At 36.4% G+C, this 27,982-nt stretch overlaps 1 protein-coding gene across 1 annotated transcript in view; it reads right to left on the bottom strand.

Moving 5' to 3' along the window:
- Positions 1-27,982, bottom strand: part of LOC100373618 (clustered mitochondria protein homolog) — a 58,061-nt gene that overhangs the window by 12,529 nt on the left and 17,550 nt on the right. Inside the window, exons 3-19 of the mRNA XM_085491731.1 lie at positions 22,779-22,950; positions 13,034-13,177; positions 11,547-11,726; positions 11,040-11,124; positions 9,901-10,026; positions 9,662-9,765; positions 9,091-9,319; positions 8,098-8,200; positions 7,635-7,847; positions 6,784-6,958; positions 6,472-6,577; positions 4,305-4,888; positions 3,338-3,465; positions 2,825-2,902; positions 2,576-2,646; positions 1,084-1,156; positions 464-625 (exon numbers count right to left, since the gene is read on the bottom strand). Of these exons, the coding sequence (XP_085347857.1) occupies positions 464-625; positions 1,084-1,156; positions 2,576-2,646; positions 2,825-2,902; positions 3,338-3,465; positions 4,305-4,888; positions 6,472-6,577; positions 6,784-6,958; positions 7,635-7,847; positions 8,098-8,200; positions 9,091-9,319; positions 9,662-9,765; positions 9,901-10,026; positions 11,040-11,124; positions 11,547-11,726; positions 13,034-13,177; positions 22,779-22,950 (2,733 nt within the window). The remainder of the gene's footprint in view (positions 1-463; positions 626-1,083; positions 1,157-2,575; positions 2,647-2,824; positions 2,903-3,337; positions 3,466-4,304; positions 4,889-6,471; positions 6,578-6,783; positions 6,959-7,634; positions 7,848-8,097; positions 8,201-9,090; positions 9,320-9,661; positions 9,766-9,900; positions 10,027-11,039; positions 11,125-11,546; positions 11,727-13,033; positions 13,178-22,778; positions 22,951-27,982) is intronic.

Below are 27,982 nucleotides of genomic sequence, written 5' to 3'. Positions count from 1 at the left end.
TTAATTTGTTGTTAAAATCTTTCCAGTCTCCAGACGTTACATTCAGATGATATTCAACTGTTTTTTTGTTTTTTTTTTACTTTTTCGCAACTTCACAATCCAAGTTGCGATTGTCACCCCTGTCTACAGATTGTGTACTCGGTAATCTGAACGTAACATATGGCCACTTTCCTGTTAGCGATTCGCAAGTAGCTATTGTCTTTTTGCTGAGACCGTCTGATGGACATGTTGGTGGTCGTTATACAAAGGTTAAAGTGTGAATAGGTCTACAATAGGGTGGTCGCTGGTCGCGTTGGACAGGTGGTCGCTATAGCCAGTGTCTTTAACGTGTAAATTGTGAAGGGACTGTACTGAGGTGGTCGCTATGAGCAGGTGTCCGCTCTGCACAGGTGGTCGTTAACACAGGTTTGACTGTATATAGTACAGCATTATTAGTATTAGTAGTATTATTAACATAACTTACCCTGTCTTCAGGTTTCTGTGGTTGTGGTGATGGAAATGAACTAAGATAACAGTTTAGAAAATGACTGATGGCAGCTGATAAACTAACTTGACTCACACCTTGTAGATATGATGTGAAAATATGTTTCGCTGATCGACTGATTATTTCACAAACACAAAGTTTCTGAAAATAGAAATAACAAGAGAAATTGACTCCTGATGTCTACATGAATTTGCATCTGAAGAAAGATTGTAAATAGCTATGTAAATTGTGCTTGAAGAAGGTTTTCTTATAATTTGAAAAACGACAGCAAAATATTTCTTTGTGTACATAAATAGGTTTGAAATTAGATGATTCGTAGGCGTTCAAAATTAGGCCACAACGAAATTTCACCATACATCTTGAGAAACGCAAGTGTTAACTGTTCACACGTTGGCATCTTCCACAAAAAGGTCTTGTTCAAAATGAGTCTGCTTTCATAGATAATGATGTAAATAATAAAGATTATCAAAATAAATCTGCATTATCATTTTTTAAGGTTGGTTCAAAATGAATCTTGAATTTAGAGAAAAACCCCACCATCTTTTAATTATTCGAACCAAATTATTTGGTGGGCAAATAAACTGAAGTGATATACTTACATGTAAATAACTCAAGGTTGGTAGCTTAGCTGAAAGATCAGCAACTTTACTGATATAACGTATATTGATACCCCTGCAATGAATCAGTGATGACATCAGTTATTACCAAATCTACAATTTATGTGCTTTCCAGAGTATGCCACACCCACCCCTACAATCGCCTAGAATCAATGGCCGCTTTATCTTATTAGCTATGCAAATGTATTCAGATGTCATGTCACAACACATCAACCCCTACAATTGCCTAGAATCAATGGCCGCTTTATCTTATTAGCCATGCAAATGCATTCATGTGTCATGTCACATCACATCAACCCTTAAAATCACCTAGAATCAATGGCCGCTTTATCTTATTAGCTATGCAAATGTATTCAGATGTCATGTCACATCACATCAACCCTTAAAATCACCTAGAATCAATGGCCGCTTTATCTTATTAGCCATGCAAATGCATTCATGTGTCATGTCACATCACATCAACCCTTAAAATCACCTAGAATCAATGGCCGCTTTATCTTATTAGCTATGCAAATGTATTCAGATGTCATGTCACATCACATCAACCCCTACAATTGCCTAGGATCAATGGTCGCTTTATCTTATTAGCCATGCAAATGCATTCATGTGTCATGTCACATCACATCAACCCTTAAAATCACCTAGAATCAATGGCCGCTTTATCTTATTAGCTATGCAAATGTATTCAGATGTCATGTCACAACACATCAACCCCTACAATTGCCTAGGATCAATGGTCGCTTTATCTTATTAGCTATGCAAATGCATTCATGTGTCATGTCACATCACATCAACCCTTAAAATCACCTAGAATCAATGGCCGCTTTATCTTATTAGCCATGCAAATGTATTCAGATGTCATGTCACATCACATCAACCCCCTACAATCGCCTAGGATCAATGGCCGCTTTATCTTATTAACCATATTCAAATGTCACATACTATTAAGCCAGCTTCACCGTAATCAAGGGTAGTCAAAAAAGAAGGCTAAAGTTTTCCTTGTAAATGACAATATTCTGACAGTAATATTTTTACTAACACGCCTTTCAGCTGATATATCTGTTCATTATCAAGAACAATTTCATACATCGATCGCACAGAGCACAAAATCCGGCTTAACTTTGGTAATGGCCGCAGTCTTAAATAACAGATTGGTTCACAGCAACAAATATACAAGTGTCAACTTAACTGCAAAATATCATATTGTAAAATAATTTATTTTAGCTGGAATTAATTTTCGCTGAAAAGATTTTTTGGGTGTTTTGTATGGAATTTATTTTCACTGATTTCTGACGAGTTGAAAGTAAAATATAGGAAAAAAAGTATATTCGCTGAATTTTATTTTCATTGTATCATTCCTTCAGCTGAAATTAATTCTAAACGAAAATAAAGTATTTTGCAGTAGATCTTTCGATTTTTATAAACCATATATCGTAAACACATAAAAATGCAAATTGTAATTGTGTAATCGTACCTTTGATGCATAATTTCTGATAGTGAAGTTCCATCTATAGGAGCAATGTTGTGTTCTAAACAATCCTTGATCTGAGGGAGTAATCAACAACAAATTATGGTGAATAATAAGAGTAATTAACCAGTAAGCTATTGCCACTATTGTATATAATAATAATAATACATGTATTTGAGTTAATAATTAGTTCATATCCATGTTAGAATGTCAAATAATGTTACTTAATTCTCAAAATTCAAAAAATGTACTTACCATGGTTGGAATCTGGTATGTAATCAAAAAATGGGCAGCATCTCGTACCACTTGCTTCTGTCGGACTAAATATTCACCCTGCAGAAATTAAAAAGAAAAACAGGTTTGGTGTACTCTTTATTAAAAATCAAAGAACAAGTTTTGCTAGACTATTTTTTATTTGGAATTATATCAGCGAAAATTCGTAAATAGATTTTCTTCTTCTAGATTATTTCACTTTAATTGGTTGATTTCCAACCAAAATTTCAATAATAGGTAATTGCCATCCACTGAATGATGAACACATTAATATATTGCCGTGGCAACACATTTTGTAAAACCATTGAAGCATTCTGCCACACAGTTAGGACAAGTTTGGTTGGAGTTTAAGTGCATATATATATAACATGGCAAATTAAATTTATTTAGCAATAGTAGTTTCAATGTATAGGTGGTTAGGCTCAGTTGATTCTGTTGACGGAACACGCTCATGAATTGGATACTGCATACATGTGGGAAAAGTGTAAGACTGACCTCTGGGTCTGTGTGTTTAACACCGGGTGAGAAAACATCGGGGTTAAACCGAACATCAAATTCTGTATCACTAAGAGAGCCAGCTGCTCTGGACGCTGTCAGCACTATCTCTTTTTGATTTTGGTCATCTGAAAGGTCAAAGTAAACAAGATTATAATTATATGATAAACAATGTACCTTATGCAAGAAAGAAGTGGCCTGAATTGAATCATCAAACAAATGCATGTGCAAACGTGTGACAAGGTGCATGTATAAAGTTACAAAATGGCTATACTTTCGAATTTGACCAGAAAAACAAAATGATGTGCATCATGGTCACAGTGTTCAATGCATGCGTGATACTGTTAGGTGATGTGTGTACCATGTTTGAACTAAATCGATCGATATGTGACCGAGATTAATTTTTGGGATGATAAAAGAGCTAAATTACAATGATTTTTTAGTACATAAACAGCTTGCATTCGGCTATCTTGAATCTGATCATTGTATGAATGAGTGTGCACATGCATCTGACGGCGTGCAATGTATGTGCACAAATTTGAAAAAGATCAATCAAGGCATGTTCTGTGGGACAGGTTCCTGTTTTCAAACTGCATTCAAACTTTGACAAAACAGTAGAATGTAAGAGTATGTGCTGCCAACCTAGTTACATTATTTGTCCATACTAAATATAAAATTGTTTGGCATACTGTGTGCTTCCTTTGCATGTCACGTGATCAACAGAATGGATAGTGTGTGAGCTGGGTGGCATTGCCATGTGTGCTAGCAGATCATGATATCATTTTTATTTTGTCGGTTTCTAAACCATGTATGATTCCACATGAATGACGGTCATGAGAGTACAGCACAAACCAAGATTTGTCTCCGACATAATCACAGTAATAACAGAATTAAAATCATGTAAAGCCTTGTTGCTACATTACACACCTAAAAGTGGTTCAACACAAGCAATAAAGAAATGTCTTACATGTGTCTATACTTTCTGCCAATTCTTTCGCGGCAATTTCCACTTCCTGATTAATTCCCTCAGATTCTTTTGCCACCCCATTCACAAGAGCTACATCTCCTAAAATTTCCTTTGGATCACTGGAATCTGTTTTCACCCCGTTCACAAGAGTTTCTTCTCCATTAGATTCCTTTTCAACTCCATTCACAAGAACCTCATCTCCGTTCACCATCTTCTTTTCCACTTTTTTTACTATGGTTTCATCACAACTCGCAAGTTTCTCTTCATCAGTTGATTTTGGTTCTATCTCGCAAGGAGACTTTTCATTATCATTGTTTTTCTCTTTTGAATCAGATGTCTTAGTTTTATTTGCATTGGAATCAGTTTCCATGATAACAGATTCAGAATCGGTGGCATCAGTTTTTATTACTTTATCAGATTCAATCTCCATGGCAATGTTCTCATCATCCTCATCAATGGGAATATCTTGAATTTGAAGTTGCTCCTGCTTTGGTTTGGTAGTTTCTTCTTTAGATGCTTTTGAGTTTTGTTGTTTCTGCATCAATAGAAATGCTGCATGCCTCACAAATACCATGTACTTGTGTCTATGAAATAAATAAACAAAAATATTACCTATGATACATCAGATTTGATAATTTTTGGTGAATGTAATTTGCTACTATCACCAAAATAGATTTATCAAATAAATATACTAGTAGTTATGAAATTTAGAAGTACCGCAAAAATCATATTCGAGGCCACAGCTTTAATAGAAGCCGCACCCCTAACTTGAGACATTGACAAGTTTTGATCCCAGGAAAAAGTCTGCAATATAAACCGCACCCAAAACTTTCACAAACCAAACAGCCACCACATATTTCAGAAAAAGATATACCATTTAATTTTAAATTAAGGCATAATTTTTCTAACATTTCTATGTTTCCTGACGCTTAGATTAGAGTCTAATTAAGGTTTTCTGTAGTCATTGACGCTTATTCCAGAGTACAGGTTTATTGTGGGTAGCATGACTGGGTTTCGACAATGAGCTGTTATTATCGACAAAAGTGTTAAATTCTTTTTCAATGCTCAGCTTATCTTTCGTAAACAACTAATTTCTTGATTTAAAAAAAAATCATGCCGCTTTCCCATCAAAATCAAAGCCAAATGACCGCACGACAACAACGGTAAATCTCTTCCGTGTTTTGTTTACCATGAGGTCACTGAACTACATTAACATATTTAAATGAGCTATGGTAATTTAATCATTTTGGCACCATCCAGCGTTTTGATTGGTTAATTAGCGACTTGACCTATCAGGTCAACAAAACAGTTTCAAGTCACTAAAGATGTTTGAACAAACATGGCGGATATCGTATCGAGCGTTTATATGTGACCGAAACTAAGTTGAATTTTTACAACAATTCGACGAATTTATTTTTTGTGCGTCATTGTACGTCACTTTGAAAACAAGCAAGTTATTCACTTGTGTGAAACGCAGCATGACCGTTACCATGATCAGTTGGTATTAAGAATGCATTCGTTTTTGTTTTGACTTCTTTTAGAATATACTTTTCATTATCAAGAAAATAAATATATATTACATTAAATAATATATTTAATAGAGTATTTTTTTTGTTATCATGCGAACATTTTTTTTTTGATTGACTTTTTTTTGTTTTTTTATTTCCCCGATGTCTAAATTAAACATGGAATGTACAGTCACTCTGCCGGAAGTCGAACATGCCGCAATCGACTGTGTCAGACGGCTGTCTCTCACTTGTGACCTATACCGGTGCTAATTCAAGAGATTGTAGTATACAGTCCCGTAATATGCAAATGCATACAAATCTATTTGTAGATATTATTTATTGTGCAGTATGTTATACAGTGTGAAATTTGTCAAGTTTGTCTGTGTGTAAAAATCGGAAAGTGCCTTAGAATCGCAACAAAGTTGCAATCGAGTGTAGTGCATCTCATTAGCATATCATTATCCCTTCTGGCCTTTGTTTTCTGCGAAAAATTTCCCACTGTTACCGAAGTGAATGCTCTAATTAAAGCCGCACCAAGACTTCACGCATCTGAATTCGTCCATTGAAAAAATGAATTTTAAATTAAAGCTGCGGCCTCAATTAGAAATTTTACGGTAAGATATTAGTTACCACAGTGAAGTGCAAATTGCACGACTTACTCAACAAAAGCTTCAATAAGTTCTTGTCTCAGGGTACACAGCTTATGTCTGTGTTTCTTGGGATAGCCCATGGCTTGAGCTTCTTCACTTACTTCTTCACCTTCCACTGAAACATCAAAACATACAATTATCACACAAAATTCTAACGATGATTCACTTAAACTTTTGACATCACAAGTTTTAATCAAAATTGTTGATATCGAAGATAACTATTTTGTGAAACAGTACCAATGTCATGGAATGTTGAAATTTCAGATTTCGTTCAAAAAACCATTTCAAATTGATTAGGTGGTAATTGCATGAGATACTCACTTGGAAGGTAGTGTATATCAGGAGGGAATGTCCTGAGTAGATCTAGGATATAGTAACGTCCATCATTTCCTTTGATTCCTTTGCACTCTATGGATGAATATAGTTCCACTAATTCGTTTTTCTCATTTAACACCTTGTGTGGAAGGATTTTCAGTTGTTGTGCTGATTTACTTAACTACAAGGAGAAGGATTATGAAGGACATACTGTAAGATATAGCAGCTGGTAAAACAAATGAATTGTTGAAAAGTGAAAGAATGTCAGTAAGAGACAACCACAAGAAATAATTGTACAGTATTTAATAGACCCTGTGAGTTACCAAGTTTAAGAAATATTATAAGTTTGAATAAGAATGATTTAGAGCATGTCAGAGATAAGTTTCCAGAACTGCATTCATTTGAATGAAATGGCCACCATTTGGCCATTTTGAATCCAATCTGCAAAACAAGATGAAAAGCATCAAGGTTCCATAATGTACAGAGATTGAACAACATCCATTCACATTTTGATATAGATCCAGTTCTGAAATGGCAGAATAGAAGCAAGTAATGGCATTCAAATATGCAACTGTTTGGTGTTGTCATTTGTCATATATAATAAATCTCTGAAAACTATTTTTATGGAGAGACAACCACTATTGACGCTGGGAATGGCATTCGCTACATCCAATCACACTGCAGAATTGGTTCGTCACTAAAAGGCATGATCAATAGCCAATCTCGATGTTCTCCATGCAGTCAATTCACCATTGATAGTAAAGTTACTATTAACTGCCAAATTTTGTTATTACGACACCAATAACGAACTCAGCCATTACGTGGAGAGTAATTTCAGTATATATAACTAAACTCACCAACTCAACAAACTTTTCATTTGTAGCGACTGTTTTTCCGAAGTCAATCGAACCATAAATTACTGATTCTTCTTGTTCACGTTCCAATATTCCCGGAATGATGGATTGTGCTGTGACTCTGTAACCACGGTAATCAATGACAACCGTTCCTAGGGTATACAATCCCTCCACATCAATGTTATTGTATGCTTTGACACCTTGCAGATCACAACTCTGAAATCAAAGAATTAATTTAATTCAATTTCCAGTGAATAAATACTCTAAATATGAAAAAGTAAATCTCGTTCAATTCAAGTGAAGCAAACTGAAATATAATGGTCAAGAATATTGGACAAGCTAATCTTTTCGAAAAGGCAAAAGCAAAAGGAAATAACATCTATTATCAAACATTTAAAGGTTCTCTTGCTGCGACTGGTTGTGCTTTAATCGAGGTTTGCTCATTCGGTCATCACATACGACTTACCGGTGCCACGTAGGCTGCATAGTCACCGCCGTAGTCCTTGTAGTGATCACGCACGTCAAATCCCAAACTAAAAAAAATATTATTCCATATATACATCTGCATTCTGTAAAAAACACAAACAAGTTATAGATCTACACAATGATCACGTCATTGCAGAAACCATATTAAAGTTTGAACAAGACACATGCGAGTATGGGAGTAAATATACTGTAAAAGTGTTAACTATTCACTGGGTTTTAATTTTGCTTATTTCGCTGACTTTAAATTGCGCTAAATTGAAACTCAGTGAATATGTTAAATTTAGCATAGAACACATTATCTAAATGATAAAACAGTGAATTTAAAACCCACTGAATGTGCATGAAATGGTAAATCAGCGAAATTTAAACCCAGTGAAAATTAGTCATTTTACAGTATGCATTATTTTGTTTAAATAAAATAATTGTTTGCATTTGGCAACATGTATTGGTGCGAAAATTTTGCTTTTTTGCCACTCCCCATTAAGAATGCTCAATACAGGTTTCCTGAGCGTGGTTGGTTTGAAGTGAACATGCACACATTTTTCTTCCTGCAATTGCAATTCAACATGTGATTTCTGAGTCAATAAGCACCTGTGCTCTGGATCAATATGTCCTTATATTCACCTGTACACAGGTCAACGCGCAAAGTACACAATATAAATATTGGTCATGTCACGATTTATTTCAAAATGAATGTTTATTTCCCAATGAACCATTGAATACTGACAAACTGAAATACTGTAAAATGACTAATTTTCACTGGGTTTAAATTTCACTGATTTATCATTTCAGGCATATTCAGTGGGTTTTAAATTCACGGTTTTATCATTTAGATAATGTGTTCTATGCTAAATTTTACATATTCACTGTGTTTTAATTTAGCGCATTTTTCCAGTCAGCGAAATAAGCTAAATTAAAACCCAGTGAATAATTACCCCCTTTACAGTACAGCGCAAAGTGATTTTCAACTTACTTAGATTCTTCCCCAGGGTTTATAGCCATGATATTGCCATCAATAACAGCAGTAGCACCACGTAAGGCTGCTTGTACAAAGTCACTCTGAACTTTAAATATTGCTCTTTCACGGATAATTCTATCAGGGAGAGTCTTTCTGGGTAGATCATGAGTGGTTTGAATTTCTTCATTCCAATCTCTGGTCTGTCCTGGTATGTGTTCTTCATATCCAAGTCTGGAATTGTGAGCTATTTAAGAGTAACAAAGAAGTTGTATTTAATGTCAGTTGTAAGCAAAATACTAGACGCAGTCAAGTTTGTATGAAAGCTATCATTATGTTTGCACAAGACTGACAAGGCTTGATTTCTGTTACCACTAAAATGGCTGCCAATCGGACATCTAAGTGGTGGACGCCTGTAAACCATGTTAAAACTTTGTGCCATGAATTTTGTACTATTTGGGACTAACAGGACTGTTTCGTGGAAGGCCATATAAGTTACCGGCACGGAATAGAATAGAGAAAAACTCAATCATGTGATTGCATGTGTTGGTTGGTTGGTTGGTACTTTACTCAACAAATAATGACTCACAATCCTCTGCTCGTATTGAATCAATAGTGTGTTCTGTAACCGGTGCAGTCCAGCTGTAGATCTGGAAAGGTACCAAGACTCTCTCCAATGGATGGCGTTGGCTTCTGCAGAGACAACAGAACAGTAAATTCAGATGGTTAACAGAAAAATCTTGTTACAAGAAATCATATTTTAAATTCTAATAAAAGGACTCGTAGAAATGAACCAATAGCGCTTGTGGAAGTAAAAATTTGACTAACCTCTTTTTTATCATCTGTGTAAAGTTTTTCTTGAATAATGGACTGATTTTCTGCAATAGTTCCACCAATGAATGAGACAGGTGCTTAGGCTCTGATGGTTTGGGATCAAATACTTCTAAGGTTGATCTGACATAAAAGAAAATGTGCATCAAAATGATAAAAATATAACAAGTTACACTTTGATTTATGGTACTTGTGAAAACAATCTATTGATACAGGTCAGTCAAAGGTCAGATACCAATGACAGGCCGAGTTACGAGGATAGGCGATTAATGTTGCTTGTCCGAGGCTGCCTAACTTTGAAAACCTTACACATCGAGCAAGATCCTTTCACATCAAGTATAATTTTTTTATAAGCTGTAAGTTTTAATTTTTTTCTGACTTCAGAGATTCGCAAAACATGTCTGAATTTTACGACTCTTTTCTGAAATTAAACGACAACTAATTACAGCTAATAAATGTGTTGCAGAAACTATGCTACAAGAAAATGCATGCATACAATGTATTTTTTTTATATAATGAAGTTTAAACCATAACACCAATATGTTACTAGATTGTACAAATTTCATTCCCGCAACAAATTATGATGTGTTGCTATAGTTACCAGAGTCTAACTCATAAAAATTTATTAATTGTTGTCATGGTTGGTAGATTTGAAAAGCATTTTTGGAAATTTTGCTTGCCCTCGATGTTGCCATGGTTATGTTTATATAGGTTATAGGTGGCAAGATCTGCTTGAAACAATATCTTCCTCAGATCTAGTGTATATTAAAATGATACAGTCGTCATAACTCCCATGTCTGCCAGTCAGCCATTTTGAATCAGATATAAAAACAAGATGACATGCATCAAGGACTCGTATATGTATAAAAAATTGATGAACAAAAAATTTCCAGGGCCAAAATTCTCGATTTTAATGCATTTTTACTTTAAGTTGGCAGGCATTTAAGCCATCTTGAATTTGATTGTGAAATCAAACTATGAAAACAATTGTTGTTGGCACTGGCAGTATTGGCCATGTAGAAGAAATGTACCTTTGTTTCTAGATTCCAAAAAAGCCTACACTCAAGTGGGTTTCACACTTTAATACTTAAACCAATGAAGTAAAACAAAACAAAGTAAAGAAAGATGAATATTACCTGTTAATATAAAATCCTTTGGTAGAAGCCGTAATGTGGTAAGAATTGTTCTCTAAGGTAATTGTATGTAGGTACATTAAATCACCTGTGAACAGAATAAATCGCTGTAAATGAAACGGTGTCTACATTGTCATGGAAACTTGACAGAACCAAAATTGGAACTGATATACATATAATAGTAATTGAATACAAGGTGAAGTACAAAATATTGTTTTACGCCAAAGCACAAATGTGCCTTATCAATTAAAAAGAAAAGAATTTCTCATGTGAGTGGGTTAGTGGTTAGTGATTTTATGCCATGGGTTCTTAGAGGGTTATGACTTCAAGCCAAAGGTATACCATAGAATTGTATTTTCATGCAAGATATCTAATTCTTTTTGCTTCCTTGCATCTTGGGGCAAATGTTATTACTGTTCACTAAACTATACCGACGAGTTTTCTGCTTCGCAGGGGTGGGTTACATCCACTGGCTATTCATACTATTACTGTTATTAATTTAAAACTTACCATGCAGTTTCCTGTTACCCGGGGGTGGGTTCCATCCACTAGCTGTGAATACTTGTAAACATAGGGGTGCTTTGGCTTCTTTTATCAATGGGTTAAGGGGCATCAATGGACGTTCAGCACTTTCTGGCATGATAAAATCAGGCGGTGTACAGTCAACCGAGTCAGACTTCTTGTTGCGGCCTGCAAGAAACCAGAGAAACAACTTAACATACACAAGTCCAGCAATAATATGTGCATTAATTATCCTAGCCTGACATGTACATATGAGTGACGCACTCACCGGCCAAACGGCATCAGACCCCACTAACTCCTGACAGAAAAACAATACTGCGAAATACGCAAAGCTCACGCCTCCTTGCAATAAATTTCAATGAATATTCATTTTGGTGGCCATGGTAAGATAGTGCAGAGGGCGCAACTTGCAGGCTGCAAAAGACCGTCTTTCTTGTGCAGACGCTCATTCATAACCAGGAAGACAAAGTCGTATTTGCATTGTCTGCAAAAATCATGATAAACATTGGGCAGAAATTTGCCAGCACTTTATCACACATTATGTCAACAAACAAATAAACTCTGCCGTGAATGATTACTCTTTGATGGCTGTCACTATCTGACGTTCCTGCAATTTGATTGGTACAGACGAAAAATCGTCAGGGGAAGTGAAAAACTACATCGTTCTGTCAGGAGTGTGTTGGGTTTGGAGCACAGCGGACATGGTGGTAAGGCAGTGCTAACACATTTTTATTTGAAAATGTACAGTATCATGTCATTAAAGTATGACAAGATGTTTGTATTATGTAAAATAGATACAATCACTAGATGTCAAAGATACCAGCTAGGACACCTAAAATCTAAAATTGTTAAGTATATGGTATAGAATGACAAGCTGCTAGTCATTCTATAACATGACTGCAATCAAAGTCAAGTTTATCACTAGTATACTGTGGAATACTTTATTTTTGCTAGAATTAATTTTTGCTGAAAAGGCTTTTTGGGGCGTTTTGTATGGAATTTATTTTTACTGATTTTTGATCAGTTTAATGTAAAATATAGGAAAAAAAGTATATTCGCTGGATTTTATTTTCACAGAATCATCCCTTCAGCGAAAATAGCAAAAATAAAGTATTCTACAGTATTCTGTCGACCCCCATGTCAATTGTGTTGATACCGATGGTGAAAGAGATATATAATAAATGCAGCATTGGATATAATTGCAACACATAATAAAGTTACAGCTGTTCATTTCAAATGACATCCATAATTCCTAAATTCCTCAAATTTATACGTTGGTAAATACATCGGCACACTGTGATCTGATTGGTGGAAACTGCTCATAAAACGCCTTTCACTGGATTGATATTGTGAAGGAAACTATTTTGTAGAGCAATAAATCCACACAGTTGGGGCATCTAAGCATTGCATAAGTGCACTCCGTGAATTCAGGAGAAGGATCAACTAATCCAAAACTGTTTATTGTTGTCACTCACCTGGGCTGTCTCTGACAATGACGGCATTCAGGAAACTCAGCGCTTGTAAATCTGTACCATTGTAAGCGTCTGTAGGATCTATCGACTTCAACAAATCTCTGACATGACGAACATGAATACGAGCTTCGCGCACTGAGTAGGGTTCTGGAAAGTGAGAGAAATGCAACGCTACAATAAAAATTCACACTTTTGAGAAATTTGACTTTGTCGTCGACAATTTATACTTTAAAATGGTCACTAACTATAAGCTGAGAATCTAATAAATTTGTTACCGTGGAAACCATTTCCATTATCATTTTTTTGGTGAACTGCGACATCATAATGTAAAGAAAACAGCAATATTGAAACCCTGTTCTGACTATATAATGAACCTTGAACAAAGATTACAATATCTCTAATCAGTGAAAAAGAGCTAGTGCAGTAAATGAAGAAATCAAAGTAAAATTGCAAATAGCCCAAGAAATTTAGTTTATACTCTTCAATCATTTTCATACAACTTGTACATAATAAAAAAACTTGACTTGCAATCAATAATCTATCGCTGGGATAATCAGCACTAGTTCTTTTTAAAGTATAAAACACACCAAGTGCCTAATTACTAACAAAGCAAAACAACTGTGTTTTGATACTGAAATCTTACACCAAAGCCAGCTAATGTTCCCCAAACACAGCGAGTATTGATTACCAGAACGAGACTCGAACTTTGCAAGACATTTACAAACTTTTCAAATAAATATGACACCAAACTGAGAACAAAATAGCAATAAATACAACACCCATTAAAGTATTCCCGGTGTAGTACTCTTTGTAAACTTATAGCAGTTGTGACCTTGTACTGTCATTTAAAACAGTTTTGCAAGAGACACATTTTTACACCAATTGCAGTGTAAATCAGCCAAGGAATTTTTCGGGCTTGAAGCCAGAAAAACTGTCAGTATTATGGATGACAATTGTTGGAATACCCACGATATTTCCATGCATTCCAAGCTACTGTAAAATACTTTTATTTTCGCTGCAAGAATGATTCAGTGAAAACAAGTCATTGAAAATGACACAGTCCCCGTCAAGATTTTTGAAAGTTCTCTTTGTGCTCGTCATATTAAAGCGGAGGGGTTGTTGCGAGCGTGTCCTTGAAATTTGAGTTCCAAGTGGCGTATACAACAGATTGTTTATTTACATAAAAACGCGTGTTCCATGTAGTAGTAATATGGCCAAAAATAAAAACAGCTGTTATTCAGCCATCTTTGATCTGATTATGAAACACACTGATATGTATGATGTATGTGCCAAATACGAATGAAAATGGTACATGAATTGTGGAAATATAGTAGTAAGGCCAAAAAGTCAGATGACTGTCAATCAGCCATCCTTGACCAGATTTTGAAACAAATTATTATGGACATGCATCCTAACATGTATAAAGTACATGTATGTGCCAAATTTGAATGAAAACTGACAGAGCACATACAAGATACCGCATAAAAAAACAAAAACAAAATGGCTGCCAGTCGACCATCTTTGATCCAATTGTGAAATAAATCGTCATGGACATGTATCCTAACATGTATAATCTATGTACCAAGTTTGAATGAAAACTGACAAAGCATGTCCAAAATACAACATTTTCAAAAAACAAAATGGCTGCCAGTCGGCCATTTTGAATCAAATCGCTAAACCACTGCATGTGCATATGTCCCACATAAGGTACTAGGCACGTGCGAAGAATGAATGGAATCGGTTCACAGGATTTTGGAATATGACTCTGGACAGACTGATGCACAGACGGACGGACACACGGATGAACGGACGGACAGACTAAGACTTGCGGACGGTTGGGGACTTAGATCATACATGTTAGGATACATGTCCACGACAATTTATTTCACAATTGGATCAAAGATGGCTGACTGGCAGCCATCTTGTTTTTTGAAAATGTCGTATTTTGGACATGCTTTGTCAGTTTTCATTCAAATTTAGTACATAGATCATACATGTTAGGATACATGTACTAAATTTGAATGAAAACTCAAAAGCATGTCCAAAGTACAACATTTTCAAATCAAAGAAAGCTTAGAAAGAACTCCCATGTGCTGAGAGTATTGGAGACACATTAAATATAATTCGAAATTACTTAGCTGAAAACTAATTATGCAAATCAGAAAATTAATATGACCAGATTTGAGTGTAAAACTAATGAGGTCTGCGCAATGTAACAGAAAATCTATGTCTCCAAGTTTAATTGAAATGTGATTAGAACCAAAAAATTATGAATTATTATGCTTATTAGGGAATTAATATGAACAGATTTTTACCCCAAACTAATTAGGTTTGTACATTGTCCTAGAGCATCTTTGTACTAAGTTTCATTGAAATGGAATAATTAGTACCGTGAAAACTCCAAAATTTCGACCCCTCTAAAAATTCGATTGGCTATTTATTTGCCGGGTTTCGGTGTTTTATTTACCTCCAAATTTTCGACTCCACTAAAAATTGCCGACTCATTCTTATTCGAAAATTGCGACCAGTTTTAGTTTTCCCCCAAACGAAAAAAAAAACCGATGTGAGCGTTCAAACGGGACCTTCCTCGAAGGCATGAATCCGGGTTTCTGATTGACTGAGAGATTTTTATTTTATTGGTAACGAAAATATATTCTAAATAAACGAAGTTTCAAATAAATACGAACACAAAAATCTCGGCATGCTGCGTTTCTGAATTGTTGATTATTACTGTACTCAGTAGTGATTATAATAATGTACACAAAATAAATTTGTTGAATGGTTATGAAATACAAATAAAAGTCAACTAAGTTTCATCGTAAGCGAATGATTCCGGTCTCGTATAAACGTTTGATGCTGTAGGATATCCGCCATGTTCTCTTAGGTCAAATAGGTCAAATCGCTAATTAACCAATCAAAAAGCTGGATGATGCCAACGTGTTCAAATTACCATAGCTTATTTAAATATGTTAATGTTATTGAACGCAATGCGAAGAGATTGATGTTGTAGTACGATATTTTGGCTTGGATTTTGATGCGAAAACGGCATGATTTTTTTTTAAATAAAAAAATTAGTTGTTTTTAAAAAATAAACTGGTCATCTGAAGAATAATTTAACATTGTTCACAGTGATAACAGCTCATTCTCGAAAGGAAGCTTACCCGCTCACGCTAGTCACGATAAAAATCATACACGTGTACTCTTGAATAGACAGACGTCAATGACTACGGTAAAACTTAGACTCTATTTTAGCCGGCAGGATTGATTGAAATGTCCGAAAAATGACGCCAAAATACACCTTAAAAGTCCCATTTTATTTTCTTAAATCCCATTTTATTTTTTAATCCAAGGGCGAATTTACGGCAGAATTTGGTCCCTCAAATAAGGGACACGTGAGCTTTGATTCTAACCGGATACATTGCACTGGGTCGGGGAGATAGTGTGCTAAACTTCCATGTATCTTTTGTCCAATGGGTACCTGTACTTTGAACATTCGCAAGTTTTCCTAGGTAGTGCGAGACAGCTTTGTCTTTTGACCTATTAGTTTTGTGCTGACCTCTTCTGCGCGTCTTGATGTTTTGTTTTGCTTGTCATAATACTCACTGATTGATGACTTTGTTTAGATTTTGAGTTACAACTCGGCCACGACTCTAAAAACATGTCACATTTCTAACGCCAATTATTTAAAACCGGTCGAAATTTTGGAGTTTTTACGGTACTTTAGATATCAGTGTGAAAGCTTAAAATTGGTTAATTAATAACCCACAATTATTCAGGTCTGTCTATTGTCCTACAGCATCCATGTACATTCATTGATATGTGATGTATAGTACCTGAGATATCAGTGTGAAAGTTGGTTAATTATGCAAATTAGGTGATTAATATGCAAAAATATTTACCGGAAACTAATTGGGTCTGCATAATTCTAGATTCATTGAAATGTAAATGATTAGTACTTTAGATATCAGTAGAAAAGCTGAAAATTAATTATGCAAATTAGGTAATTAATATGCACAATTATTTACCCTAAAACTAATCAGGTCTCTGCATAGTCCTAAAAGATCTATGTACCAAGTTTCATTGAAATGCGATGATTAGTACTTGAGATACCCATGGAAAAGCTGAAAATTAACTAATTAAGCAAATTAGGTGATTAATATGCACAAATATTTATCGAAAACAATCAATCTCTGCATAGTCCTTGAGTATGTAAGTACCAAGTTTCATTGAAATGTAATGCTAACTACTTATATCAAATGCTGAAAATTAATTAATTATGCAAATTAGGTAATTAATATGTACTGATATTACCATAAAAACTATCAGGTCTGTGCAGTGTCGTATGACATCTATGTACCAAGTTTCATTTGAAATGTGATGATTAGTACTTGAGATATCAGTGGAAAAACCGAAAATTGACTATTCATTATGCAAATTAGGTAATTAGTATCCACGGATTATTACCAAAAACTAATCAAAACCTAGCATTAGTTCAGAGCATCTATGTACCAAGTTTCATCAAAATCCAATGAGTGGTTGTTTAGATATCAGTGGAACAGTCATGGAACCACTAAAAAATAGCTAATTATCATGTAAATTAGGTAATTAATATGCACGGATTTTTACCAAAAATTAATCAAATCTGCGCATATGTTCAGAGCATCTATGTACCAAGTTTCATCAAAATCCAAAGAGTGGTTCTTTAGATATCAGTGGAACAGTCATAGAACAGCTAAAAATTAGCTAATTATCATGCAAATTAGGTAATTAACGAGCATGGATTTTTACCAAAACCTAATCAAATCTGCGCATTGGCCCAGAGCATCTATGCACCAAGTTTCATCAAAAACCGATGTATGGTTCTTGAGATAGCAGTGGAACAGTCGGACACACATACACACATACACACACACATACACACATACACACATACACACATACACACATACAGACACACTAACTGCAAAGACTCCCATTTTGTGCTTCGCACATGGGAGTCAAAAACAAGATGGCTGCCAGTCAGCCATCTTTGATCCAATTGTGAAATAAATTGTCGTGGACATGTATCCTAGCATGTATGATCTATGTACCAAGTTTGAATGAAAACTGACAAAGCATGTCCAAAATACAACATTTTCAAAAAGCAAGATGGCTGCCAGTCGGATATTTTGAATTGAATCGCTAAACCACTGCATGTGCATATGTCCCACATGAAGTACTAGGCACATGCAAAGAATGAACGGAATCCGTTCAAGGGATTCTGAGATATGACTCCGGACGGACGCACAGACACACGAAGACCATATTATAAGTCCCCGTTTTCGGACTTCGTCCGAACGGGGACTAATAAAATCAAGTGAAATACCTTTTTTCCTATATTTTGCATTCAACTCATCAGAAATCAGTGAAAATCAATTCCATACAATACACCAAGAAATTATTTTCAGCGAAAATTAATTCCAGCTAAAATAAAGTACTTCACAGTATGTGGAGTGAAACCTGTCTTTATAAGCGAACAATATATTGAGATAGTTGTTTGTTTCATTGAATACAGAGAAGGTTGCATGTTTTATCCTTAGACTAGTAATACAAGAGACTCGCAACGCGGCGTTTTCTTTTGAAGTAACACGTGCCTCGTTTGCTTAGGTTATCAGTTCTTATCATACCAAGTACACGTTACGGAGCAACAAGGTTATCACAAAATAACGCAAGATCTATTCATATTCCAATCAACTATCGCGAGACATAGGTCGAAACGCAGCAATATGCCCTTCTGCAAAATCTGCGACAACGAGAAATATTGTTTAAAAGTTGCTCATTATATTTTCAAAAACCATTTGAGGTATACACTAAGACATTCAGTTACTTGTAACTCGCCTAAATGTTGGTTGATTCTTAAAATTAGTACACAGCTGCATAGGTCAAAATGTTGAGAATGCATCTCCCGTTGTTTTAATAAGCGCAAAGTGTGCAGAATATCCAGCGTTCGGTAAACTTTGACGGTGTCTATGTTAATACTACCGAGCGTGGCATACACAGCATATACAATTATGACTATTAACACCTTTAATAGGCGAGTTGTATTACTAGTCTGAGTTTTATCAAAGGTTTATAAGCAAGGTACAGAAATAGCAGAGGTTAGAGTTAGATTAAAGACCCAACAAAAAGCATTCTAGGTAATCCCTTCAGATGCTTGTAGCTTTAGTGAGGACAGCGGCATTATTATATTTAGCAGTGGCATTATTGTATTTAGTAGTAGCATTATATTTAGCAGTGGCATTATTGTATTTAACAGTGGCATTATTATATTTAGCAGTGGCATTATTGTATTTAGCAGTGGCATTATTGTATTTAACAGTGGCATTATTGTATTTAACAGTGGCATTATTGTATTTAGCAGTGACATTGTATTTAACAGTGGCATTATTGTATTTAACAGTGGCATTATTGTATTTAGCAGTGGCATTATTGTATTTAACAGTGGCATTATTGTATTTAGCAGTGACATTGTATTTAACAGTGGCATTATTGTATTTAGAAGCAGCATTAAGGTATTTAGCAGTGACATTATTGTATTTAACAGTGGCATTATTGTATTTAGAAGTAGCAGTATTGTATTTAGCAGTTGCATTGTATTCAAGTGGCATTAATGTATTCAACAGTGGCATTAATGTATTCAACAGTGGCATTATTGTATTTAGCAGAGGCATTATTGTATTTAACAGTGGCAATATTTTATTCACCAATGGCATTATATTATTTTATCAAGAATCAAACATCTCAAATATTCTCAACATATTCAGACACACAGCATGAATAATGAATGAAAATTAATTAGCATAATTTGTTGATAATTTTCCCATGTTTAAAATGTAATCAATAACTATAAAAAAAATTTAGTCCAAAATTAACAACGATTTAATAAAAATAAAAATGTGCAAACTGTTATGGCATCATACTTTGCTATGTACTGCATGGTTAATACATGATACATGATTGTATCGCATCAGGGCAGCAAACTGACTGACATACATACATACATAAACTCCTGGGACTTGCGTCTACTAAAGAATACAAAGTAACTAAATTTGCTGAAAGATTAGACTGTCTGATAGAGTCAGAAATAGTTCAGCACATATAAATATCCAGTGCGGGAAGCAAAACAATACACGTACTATGTATCAGTATCCATAAATTAGGTCACACGGTGATCACACCGATAAATAGCAGTTGCTACCCAATGCTTCCAGGCACCTGGGTTACGAAGGTAAGAATTACTACTCCAGGGATACAATAAAAACAGCATAGAACTTAAATTGCAGTATATTCACTAGGATTACATTTCAGGGAGGAAAGAACCACATGAAACTGCAACAAAATTAAGGTATCTTCATCAAAATGAAATTGTTTACAGTATGAAGCAACCTAAGGGGTCTAAACTGAGCCCCCAAATATTCTAATGGCTTGAGAAATTTATTAATTTTAAGCGAAAGAGACTTGATCACCAATTCAATCGGTGACACGTTTCAATTTCAACCTCTACGTCTCATTATCTGTTTGCAATATATTCAACCTACATATAGAAGCTGACACGTGTGTGATTACCGACAACATTTTTGTCAATTGAAGCAGACGTGGATGGATTCTACTTTGCTGGTAATCATGAGTGTCTGCTTACGTCAACCACAGAGAAAATATCACCTTATTACATATTTATCACACGCATATTTCTATAGTCTGAAACGGCGGAGTGTTCAAAGTGAAACACTTGTTGAAATGACACTGAATAGGAATATATCGTTATATATGTACATGCCTCGTATGCTAATTTTGTTGATGTGTGGTGATTATACGCGTTAGTTTAAAATTTTTTGAGCGACTGAATACAGAAAATAAACCTTGCCAACACAAAGCATTTTACCCAGACGTATTATTCTTGTAGCAGGTACAGTTAAAAAAAAGTTTGGTAATATGTATTTTCACACTGTGAAGTTACACACATTATGCGCATAAATAATTGCTTTGTATTATCACTATACACTTATAAAATTACAAATTTGGCTACAATTTTATGCAGAGCCACATCAAGAGGTTGTAAATGAAAACTTGTAATTGGTTTTCCAGCCACCCGAGAGGTCTGAACATTTTAAATTTAATACTGTTAAGTAAGTCATTCTGTGTAGTGCCAATTTTGCAAGTAAAAAAAGAATCATCTGGTGATGATAAACAACACTACGCAAATAGAAAGTAGAACACTCATGTGATTCACTGGTCAGCGTTTTTACTCTATTTTAGGTCACTTTGATGTACCAAACCTCCAGTTGTTAATAGTTAGGTTAAGTACAATGTAATTAAGGTTGTTTAGGAGAACGTGTAAAGAAAGAAACGTCCGTTTACTTCCTGCAAATAATATTGACTGTCATTATGATGACAGATTAATTATAATGGTCGTGTTCATGCTACACCTAGTACGGGCTATGATTTAAGCTAATCTTGTGTATTTGCATATCTGATAGACCAAATTGTTTCATGCACGAGAGGAAACATCGTTAGCATGAACTAACAAATGCCCAAACTTGTTAGGAATACACAAATCTTCTGTCCTTTCAACTATTATTACTCAGTACAGTATAACAGGAAGTGACACGGAGAATAATGTCGAGAACAATGTCCCTACATGTGCTCACGTTTATTATCTGGTTGGAAATATCATACCAAAATTAACAGTTATGAGTATAAAAGTAAATCTTCCAAATGGACATTAAATAAAATGGCATTTTGGATGCTTAGTCAAAGCTAAGAGTTCATACACACTTGGATAGCCTGTGCTAAGCATCTAGACTGGGTCTTAAAAACGGATCAGATTTAACCCGTACTCTGCGTCTCTTAGCCCATGCTAACTCTGCGTACCTCAACTTCTAATCTAATCTAATCTACTGAATTTAATCTAAACTGATTCACTGATAATTTAATTAAATGATCCCCTGGCTATGTGAAAAATAGGCATAAAAACACATTTTTAGCAACATTATTCATATAATTAACAATTTTCTTGGTGTATATTCAAAACTACAGAAGCCATATTAAAATTAACACCAATTTAACATTGACAAAATTTAAACCTTTATGAACAAGTATTTGCCTAACAATTACTGTGTGGTATCAAGTTTAAGAAATGTATAAGGGTTGAACATGAATGGTAGGCTCCAAAACAGCATTCATTAACCTTTTCACCACAAGTTCCCTCTTTTCATCACAAATTCACAAAATAGTCCTGTTTACGGAGTTTGCACTTCCTTTCAGAAGATCGAGACAAAAACCAAATTTTTTGAGTGAAGACTGAAAATTGACTCAGATTTTGTCTTACAATTTATAATTTGGCTCATAAATTAGGATTCATTTCTAGTAATAATGAAGAATACATGAAGAAAGTGCAGACAAATTTTAGCGAGAAAGTCTGGTGGGAAAAACGAACAAAATGGGCACTGTCTTGAATCAAATCGTAAAATTAATGGACATGAACATTTGTCACAGGATCTATTTATGAAGTGAAGTTTGAATATGAACAGTGCTGGCATGTCCGAGATATGACTGGAGACACATGGGCAGAGGTCAAACAATAGTTCACCGTATTCGGACTGCACTTGAACAGGGATTAACAGACATGGTAAATGCATAATATGGAATGTGGTTCCAATCAAAAGTAATTAAGAAGTGAACAATTCTTCCAATAAGTTTGAAGTTTTACCTTCGACAACTTTGATAACGGATCCATCAGTCAATCCTTCGATGCTGCGCAATTCAGTGAAATTATCGAGAACATTGCCGTCCATTTGTAGAGTAAAACATGTTCTATGGCATGTCTCTTCTTTGTCCATCAAGAGCTGGTGAAGTTCATGCACCATCTCCTGAGCACCAACCTTGAAAAATATTAACAAAATACACATTTTAACAGCAAATTGTTATGAGTCTTCCATCTCAAAAACCATTTTTTCTCGTCCATTCACAATAGACGTGTTTAAATACTGAACACCTCAGAAAACCTGAATACATTTTCCTGTGCTTTCTTTATTTACTCGCTTGATATGAAGAGATATTGCACCCCTCATTTACATACTTGAACGAATCGCAGGCAATTGCGTATCTAGAACTGTGCAATGAGTAGTTTACACGTTTTAAAACTTCCAGGATTACAACCAGCCACTGCATACAACAATTTTTCTGGCGTCATTTGAATTAAATTTACGTATGCATTCCTTTTTGAAACAAAAATACTGGAGGATGGATGCAAAGTGTACAAAATAATACATTTGCTGATTTTAGTTGACAGCTGAAAATCCCCTACTATGTTTTACTCATGCTTGGTGCCTAAACAAAAAATCCATGGTATATCTTCTATATAAATATGGCTTGCATAATTTAAAACAAACTCTCGCCCAATCAAAATGAAAATGCTGGTGTAATATAGCTATTAAGCTTAAACTGTTCCCGGCCATTCTCTATGAACTTGCTCATACCTGTGTAAACCCAACAATTATCAAGGTTTGATTGGTGTTTTGTTACCCGAGTTACATTTTTTTTTCTTTCTAATGCATGGATTCAGTAACAAATGCAGACATGCTGTGTCAGAATACACAGATAGATCAGCATCGATAAAAGTTATTCTGAGCAGGATTTGCTGAACTATAAAACTATGCATATTATGAATACTCGGTACATACCAAAAACATATGACCCCGTTTTTAAAATGTGAGGATTATGTGGTTAGAACACTGAAGACTCGGGACAGATCTACATCAGGGTTCTCCCCAGGGCTTTTTAGCGCCGAGGTCCGAGGCGCTATACCTGTGAATCTCGGCGCTTCACTTGGGACCTCGGCGCTATGTGTTCCCACCTCGGCGCTTGATTTCATATTTGACATGCCAATATCAGATGTGAAAAAGCTTTGTTCGCCACGCCGGTCGGCCCCGACCGTCACTCAAAATTAGTGACCACCATGAACATGCTTCCGACGAGGACTATTGTCTGATTGTTGGTATAATTACGTACCGACCGACACGCATCCTGCCAGTCGTGGATTATAATTTATAAACAATAGACCTAGTCGCACGATACGTAGCGGCTAGTCAAATTTGTGGAATTAGCACCTCTTTGTTTGTAAGTAAATACTTTCTGCGATAGACACAGTCTTTAGATTGAAAGCTAAAATTATTTCAAAATCAATTCCACCTCGATATAACATGGTCAAATCGGAGTTCACGATCAGTTCACGCTACTCAAGAAAAAAACAACGTGTTAATTGCGTGATTTGGTAAAATACATTTGAACTGTTATCATTGCGAATCATGTAAAAACTCTTCTTTTAAGACCTAATTTACCTTTTAAAAATTGCAAATCACCTCTTTCGAAAGCTGTCATGCAGTTTTCAATTGAAATCGATGCCAACACATCGTGCTACGACATCGCTTTACTTCCGCAATGTAATTTTTATGATCACTACCATTCGGAAAACATCGGGTTCTACCGGCATTACCATGCGGCATTTTGATTGGTTAATGGAATTCTTGACCCATCGGGTCAAAGGACACATGCTAATGTTTCACAAACATCATGGCGGGTCTGTTTTTTTTTACCAAAGCGATCAAGTGATCAAAAATAATCGCTCCCGATAAAATAAGTCGGATTTTACTTACATTTCATATCAAAAAAAAAAAAAAGTAAAATTTGTCGAGGAATTATTGCTATAACTGGTGTATAACATGGCCAAGTAAGTTATGTCACGTCGTAACTTTGATGATAGTTTTGAAGCTTTATTTGTTCGCTCATTACTGTAATTTTAAACGTTTTAGAAGTTGATGATACGAATAATAAATTACAACAATACGTCAATTAATTACGTGATTGATTTTTTGAAGGAGAATGTTTTTGGAGTGAATAAAATTATGAGATTCGTGAACATAAATCTGGCTTAACGTTTTGAATGAGTTTCCTTCAACGTTTTACAAAACAATTAAATTGCAACAATAATGTATTTGTGTTTGTTTTTAGTCTGCAGCATTTGTATTTCGAGAATGTTTCAAACTCTTCTAAATTGTGAAACATAATGTGTTGATTCCATTAAAAAAAATATTTGCCCTGTGACTGAGCTCACTAATATTCATAATTGTAAATAAGTTCTGTTAATCAATGAAGGAAAGATATGTAAATGATATGCAAATTATTATGCAAATTAGCCCCGACGCTATGCATTTTTTCTGGGGAGAACCCTGCTACATCATAGAACGTTCTACTGTAAAATACTTTATTTTCACTTAGAATTAATTTCTGCTGAAGGAACAATTCAGTGAAAATAAAATCAAGCGAATATTCTTTTTTTCCTATATTTCACATTCAACTCGCCAAAAAATCAGTGAAAATAAAATCTATACAAAACACCCAAAAAGTCTTTAGAGAAAATTAATTTCAGCTAAAATAAAGTATTTCACAGTATGTTACCAAGACGTGCACCACTGTACAATGCATTTCTATGGGCTCTGTGCACACCGCTGTGGATACGACTTTGTGCAAGCCGCTGTGGATACGACTTTGTGCAAGGCACTGTGAATACGACTTTGTGCAAGGCACTGTGGATACGACTTTGTGCAAGGCACTGTGAATACGACTTTGTGCAAGGCACTGTGGATACGACTTTGTGCAAGGCACTGTGGATACGACTTTGTGCAAGGCACTGTGGATACGACTTTGTGCAAGCCGCTGTGGATACGACTTTGTGCAAGCCGCTGTGGATACGACTTTGTGTAAGCCGCTGTGGATACGACTTTGTGCAAGGCACTGTGGATACGACTTTGTGCAAGGCACTGTGAATACGACTTTGTGCAAGGCACTGTGAATACGACTTTGTGCAAGGCACTGTGAATACGACTTTGTGCAAGGCACTGTGAATACGACTTTGTGCAAGGCACTGTGAATACGACTTTGTGCAAGGCACTGTGAATACGACTTTGTGTAAGCCGCTGTGGATACGACTTTGTGCAAGGCACTGTGGATACGACTTTGTGCAAGGCACTGTGGATACGACTTTGTGCAAGGCACTGTGGATACGACTTTGTGCAAACCGCTGTGGATACGACTTTGTGCAAGCCGCTGTGGATACGACTTCGTGCAAACCGCTGTGGATACGACTTTGTGCAAGCCGCTGTGGATACGACTTTGTTCAAGCCGCTGTGGATACGACTTTGTGCAAGCCGCTGTGGATACGACTTTGTGCAAGCCGCTGTGAATACGACTTTGTGCAAGCCGCTGTGGATACGACTTTGTTCAAGCCACTGTGGATACGACTTTGTTCAAGCCACTGTGGATACGACTATGTGTAAGCCGCTGTGGATACGACTTTGTTCAAGCCGCTGTGGATACGACTTTGTGCAAGCCGCTGTGGATACGACTTTGTGCAAGCCGCTGTGGATACGACTTTGTGCAAGCCGCTGTGGATACGACTTTGTGCAAGCCGCTGTGGATACGACTTTGTGCAAGCCGCTGTGGATACGACTTTGTGCAAGCCGCTGTGGATACGACTTTGTGCAAGCCGCTGTGGATACGACTTTGTGCAAGCCGCTGTGGATACGACTTTGTGCAAGCCGCTGTGGATACGACTTTGTGCAAACCGCTGTGGATACGACTTCATGCAAACCGCTGTGGATACGACTTTGTGCAAGCCGCTGTGGATACGACTTTGTTCAAGCCACTGTGGATACGACTATGTGTAAGCCGCTGTGGATACGACTTTGCGCAAGCCGCTGTGGATACGACTTTGTGCAAGGCACTGTGGATACGACTTTGTGCAAGGCACTGTGAATACGACTTTGTGCAAGGCACTGTGAATACGACTTTGTGCAAGGCACTGTGAATACGACTTTGTGCAAGGCACTGTGAATACGACTTTGTGCAAGGCACTGTGAATACGACTTTGTGTAAGCCGCTGTGGATACGACTTTGTGCAAGGCACTGTGGATACGACTTTGTGCAAGGCACTGTGGATACGACTTTGTGCAAGGCACTGTGGATACGACTTTGTGCAAACCGCTGTGGATACGACTTTGTGCAAGCCGCTGTGGATACGACTTCGTGCAAACCGCTGTGGATACGACTTTGTGCAAGCCGCTGTGGATACGACTTTGTTCAAGCCGCTGTGGATACGACTTTGTGCAAGCCGCTGTGGATACGACTTTGTGCAAGCCGCTGTGGATACGACTTTGTGCAAGCCGCTGTGGATACGACTTTGTGCAAGCCGCTGTGGATACGACTTTGTTCAAGCCACTGTGGATACGACTATGTGTAAGCCGCTGTGGATACGACTTTGTTCAAGCCGCTGTGGATACGACTTTGTGCAAGCCGCTGTGGATACGACTTTGTGCAAGCCGCTGTGGATACGACTTTGTGCAAGCCGCTGTGGATACGACTTTGTGCAAGCCGCTGTGGATACGACTTTGTGCAAGCCGCTGTGGATACGACTTTGTGCAAGCCGCTGTGGATACGACTTTGTGCAAGCCGCTGTGGATACGACTTTGTGCAAGCCGCTGTGGATACGACTTTGTGCAAGCCGCTGTGGATACGACTTTGTGCAAACCGCTGTGGATACGACTTCATGCAAACCGCTGTGGATACGACTTTGTGCAAGCCGCTGTGGATACGACTTTGTTCAAGCCACTGTGGATACGACTATGTGTAAGCCGCTGTGGATACGACTTTGCGCAAGCCGCTGTGGATACGACTTTGTGCAAGGCACTGTGGATACGACTTTGTGCAAGGCACTGTGAATACGACTTTGTGCAAGGCACTGTGAATACGACTTTGTGCAAGGCACTGTGAATACGACTTTGTGCAAGGCACTGTGAATACGACTTTGTGCAAGGCACTGTGAATACGACTTTGTGCAAGGCACTGTGAATACGACTT

This window comes from Saccoglossus kowalevskii, chromosome 16, assembly GCF_978046115.1.
Source record: "Saccoglossus kowalevskii chromosome 16, keSacKowa6.1, whole genome shotgun sequence".
Classification (NCBI taxonomy): Eukaryota; Metazoa; Hemichordata; class Enteropneusta; family Harrimaniidae; genus Saccoglossus; species Saccoglossus kowalevskii.
Note: the sequence above shows the minus strand (reverse complement) of the source record. Positions and strands in the feature narration are given on the sequence as shown.